Consider the following 4,712-nt stretch of genomic DNA (forward strand, 5'->3'; position numbering starts at 1 on the left):
GCGTGAGCACTCGTTGCCTGGGCCAGTTTCACTTCTTGTTTGTTCATGAAACAGAAAGCAACAGGCTGCAGCCACACTGGAGCCTGGCAGGGTTTTGTGCACTAAATCGCTCTGAAATGAAGGGATCTTCCCGGAGCACAGCGCGATTTTGATCTACAGTGTCACAGGCCCGCCATGAGGCAGACGCCTGAGACCAGGAGTTCTGGTGTGGTGGCGTTACAGCATGTGCTGCACCAGGAGAGATGAAGAGGCCGCGTGTGGCGGTTTGACAAGTACCTGCCCAAAGCACACTGCTGGGGCACAAGCAAGTATGTCTTGCCACATGTGAGTGAGTCTAGAGGAGGCCACGAAGATGCTCCAAGGGCTGGAGCAGCTCTGCCCTGGAGACAGGCTGAGAGAGCTGGGCTGGTTCAGTCTGGAGGTGAGAAGGCTCTGGGGAGCAGCTCCAGTGCCTAAAGGGGCTACAAGAAATCTGGAGAGGGGCTTTGGACAAGGGATGTAGAGACAGGACAAGGGGAATGGCTTTAACCTGCCAGAGGGGAGATTGAGATTAGACATTAGGAAGAAGTTCTTCCCTGTGCAGGAAGATGAGCTTTAAGGCCCCTTCCAACCCAAACCATTCTATGATATGATGCATGAACCTTTAGGAGCTTCCAGCCTCTCTGCAACAAGAACAATCTGAAGTGATTGGCAGAACACTGCAAGAGGGACCTGGAAAGACCAGCAGAAATATCGAAGTGTGATACCTGCCACGTTCACCCCTTACCAGGATGGTAAATACAGGGAGCAGCAGGCCCAGGACTGACGGATCCTGTTCACTGTTGCAACCAGCTGCTCATAGCATGCTTTGTAGGTGGGGACCATGTTGCAATCGGACCCTGTTTACTAGACAAAAGATTTTGCAAGGCAGGACAAAAAAACCATCCCAAAGCAGGCGACAGATTCCATTTTGAGCTCATTTGAAAGGGCATCATCCGGGCAGAGCAGAATTCAAAAGCAACAGCATAAGTGAAGAGGAATCAGTTAAGAGAGGAATTCTCTGTTGATGGAACCAGTGCAGCACCTCCGCACCATCCCTGTGCCCCCCAAGAGCTGCAGCTCTCGTGCTGGGACGCCTCGGAATGCCTTTGGGTTCAGCCTCTCCCTGCACGTAATGTCCCCCTGGAAACTGTTGAGCCGACTTCCCTCCAAGATGCTAATCAGCTTTACAGTAAGCAAATCATGTGTAATTAAAGGCATTATCAGATCCCCCAAACCTACCACGCACCATCTTTGTCATCTGGTACAGGAGCACATACAGCCGAAGCTCAGTCTTTCCTCCACACTGCAGTGAGTCAGTTTTGGAATGCCATAATTAGAAAATTTCCATTCTCCCCCTGCACCTCCTCATTGCACAGGAGGACAAGTGAAAGCAGCTTTAGGTGCTTTGTAGATTGCTCCAACCCAAAATGCTAAAGTTTTGTGCTTTTCTTTTCTTTAGGTAATTCCAAAGCACAAGTTTGTCCTTGTGAAGTTCGATACTCAATATCCTTATGGCGAGAAACAGGATGAGTTTAAAAAGCTGGCAGAGAGCTCAGGCTCCAGTGGGGATCTTCTGGTGGCTGAGGTGGGAATATCAGGTGAGGAACTCTGGGCTGATTAGCACAGTGTGGGTTGGTGTGGGGGAAAGAACACTGTGATTTCTGGTGGAAACAGGCTCTGAGGTGATTCTGACAGTGTGAAACGAGAGGGGCCCGGCCCCTGCTCTGCCTGGTGGCTGAGCTCTGCCTCCTGCTACCAGTGTGGGGGTGCTGCTGATCTTCCGGCTGCTTAATGGAGCAAGTCAGCCCACGCCGCTAAACTGGATGCCATCCTCCTCATTCCCAGCACTTCCTGCCTTTGTGATTTTGTCTTTGCTGGGAGAAACCTTTCTGTCTATTTCCAGGGAAGAGACTTTGCAAGAATCATGCTTTAGCCACAAGCCTGGTCAAGCAAAGCGTATGTAATCTGATTAATTCATCCCTTTATTGCTGACGAAGCACAGAGGGTGCTCGTTGCACTGTGGCTAGTGTAACTTGATGTTCTTGCAATTGGCTTTGAGAGAAAAGGAGTGAGGAGTGGATCACTATCAGCTTTCTCACTCTTGCTTTGTAGAGAGAATGAAGAATTTAAGCTTATAGGAACTGTCAGACTGGAAGTTTCACCCACACCCACTGACATTTCTAAACACACGTGGATTTAGCTAAGTAGCAGAGTTGAAATTTCTTATGTTTTCTGTCCTCAAAAATAAATGTAATTTATGTTACATGAGCAAACATCTTGTAGCTTGGCATGCTGTCAGAACGAAAATGTGTAAGTGTATGCTCTCTGCACACAGATCAGGAAAAAAATCCATTTAAGAGTAAAATCAAATAATATCAATGGATAGAGCAATACAAGTTAAGAAATGGCTATTAATTCCCCATAAGGAGGATGGGGTTTGTACACAGAGGTCCTGCTGATGTCTTATGCTACCGCAGTCACAGCAAAGCACTGTTAGAATCTTGTATTTGGAAAACCTATTGATGGTTTGCCTTGCAGAAGTGATTTTGTTTCAGTGTGTGGCATTTCCTGGCAAAAAGGTCATTAGGACATGTTGAAACTGGAGACAAATATTTATCTGTGTGGGAGAGAATCCTAAATTAACTTTTCCTTTTGATTAACGCACTCTGCTTTTCTGTGTTTCCTTTTCCCTCGACAGATTATGGTGATAAACTGAACACTGAGCTGGGAGAAAAGTACAAGCTGGATAAGGAGAAGTTCCCTATTTTTCACTTGTTCCAGGATGGTGACTTTGACAATCCCTTACCTTACAGTGGCCAAATCAAGGCTGGGGCTATTCAGCGCTGGCTGAAGAGTAATGGCATCTACCTGGGGATGCCAGGCTGCCTGAAAGAGTATGATATGCTGGCCAGCAAGTTTGTGAGCACCACTGAGAAATCAGAGCGCCAGTCCCTCCTGAAAAAGGGGCAGGAGAGCTTAGAAAAGGCAAAAGAAACTGAGAAGAAGTCAGCTGAGCAATACTTGAAAATCATGAGCAAGATACTGGAGCAGGGAGAAGAGTTTGCTGCTAATGAAGTGGTCCGAATCACAAAACTGATCGAGAAGAACAAAATGAGCGATGGGAAGAAGGAGGAACTCCAGAAAAGCCTCAATATCCTCGCTTCTTTCCTGAAGAAGAATAATGAAAAAGATGAGCTCTAATATATTGGAGAACTTTGTACAAGCTGTGAAACAATGTCAAGAGTCCTAACCAGTTCTCCTTATGCAAGCAAACTTCCCTCTGACTTCAAGAGAGCAGCAGATTTCCTTCTGGTATTTTCAGTTTAGAAGATCAAGAGGAAGATATTCCTTAAAACCACAGTATTCTAAATGTTGGGAAAATCACCTTAAAGCAAGACGCCAGTGTTGTGTAATACTATTCAGTAACAGTGTTAAAGTAGACAGCAAAAAAAGCACTAGATTGGCTTGAAGCACATTCCTGGTGGGTTTTGCAGCTGTTTCCTGGCAAATTAATAACAAAATTTGGTCTCACATTCCATCTTACATGTTGTAAAAGGTACAGATCGGGTGCCCTTCGCATCTCCACCTTCCCCTGTCGCTAATGTCTGTGGGGTTTATGCTCATTAGCCTACTCCTCCTCCCACCCTTTGTTTTCCCTGTAGAGCTCCTTCTCTTGAGTGTTGTTCTCCTTACCTGTTGTTGACCGGGAGACCTGGAGTTCCCTTTCCTGCCTTCTCCTGCAGTGGTTCCTGTCTCTGTCTGGTTTTCGTATCAGCCAAATGCTGGCAGTGAAGACGGGTCCTCCACGTACCAGAACCTGCCCCTCATCTTCTGGCCAGAGCAGCCATTTCAGCAAACATCGTGGTACCCCATCAGAGCGCGTGCTTTTTGCTCTGAGCAAGGGCAGAGGCTCCTTGAGGTGCTATTACATTTAGTCTCGCCAGTTCATGCAAAATCCTGTTGTTTCAGAGGTACATTTGGGTGAGTTTCCTTATGCTTGAAGAGCACATGCAATGCCTGAATATTTTGCCAGTCCTTCCCATCCAAGCTCCATTTCCCAGCTTCAAAGTAAGGGGGTGAGACCAGTATGGACATCTGGAAGTCTCAAGCCATAGTGAACATGAACACAGTTCTGCAGCCCCATCTTCAGAAGCAGCTGACGCTCAAACTAAAGCATCAGCATTTGAAGTACTTGAAAATGAGGTCTGGTTGCAGGAAGCAGAAGTATTTGTGTCCTTATGATCCCATCTCTGTTACTTTAATGGTGATGCCTGGCCCAGGGATGAGGTCAGTCCTCAGATCTGGAATCTGCATGTGCTGTTCATGCTGTGTGAAACTTGGATGGCCACTGGAAGATGCTGTGGAGAGTTGGAGACACACATCTGTGGGGTTTACCTGAAGACTATGCTTTAGGCTGAGCAAAACTGATTCCTGTGGGAGCTTTGCTGCCTTTTGAATCCTGGGGTGGGTACAAGGAGCAGATACTGCTGCAAGGTAAAATGTATTAATAATGCTATAATAAAAAGGTTGTTCCAATTAATAGCTGCTTGAAGTGCTTTCTAGAGGAGCTGCTGCTGGTTTTGTGGTTGGAGGGGAAGGTGAAGGCAGATCACTCTCATGATGACTTTCACCTAGAGGCGAAGGGGATGCCCTGGAGGTAAGGTTACAGGAGGCGGTGGGAAGGCGTCCTT

At 46.9% G+C, this 4,712-nt stretch overlaps 1 protein-coding gene across 1 annotated transcript; it reads left to right on the forward strand.

Annotated features, from left to right (window-relative positions):
• Positions 1-1,480: 1,480 nt before the first annotated feature.
• On the forward strand, positions 1,481-3,632 carry ERP29 (endoplasmic reticulum protein 29; the record flags this gene model as incomplete). The annotated part of the gene is made up of 2 exons (XM_010010587.1): positions 1,481-1,619; positions 2,720-3,632. Coding segments are annotated over 2 exons (642 nt in total), but the record flags the coding sequence as incomplete, so codon positions are not given.
• Between the last annotated feature and the right edge of the window lie 1,080 nt (positions 3,633-4,712).

Source organism: Nestor notabilis, unplaced genomic scaffold, assembly GCF_000696875.1.
Source record: "Nestor notabilis isolate BGI_N333 unplaced genomic scaffold, ASM69687v1 scaffold33232, whole genome shotgun sequence".
In the NCBI taxonomy this organism is placed as follows: Eukaryota; Metazoa; Chordata; class Aves; order Psittaciformes; family Psittacidae; genus Nestor; species Nestor notabilis.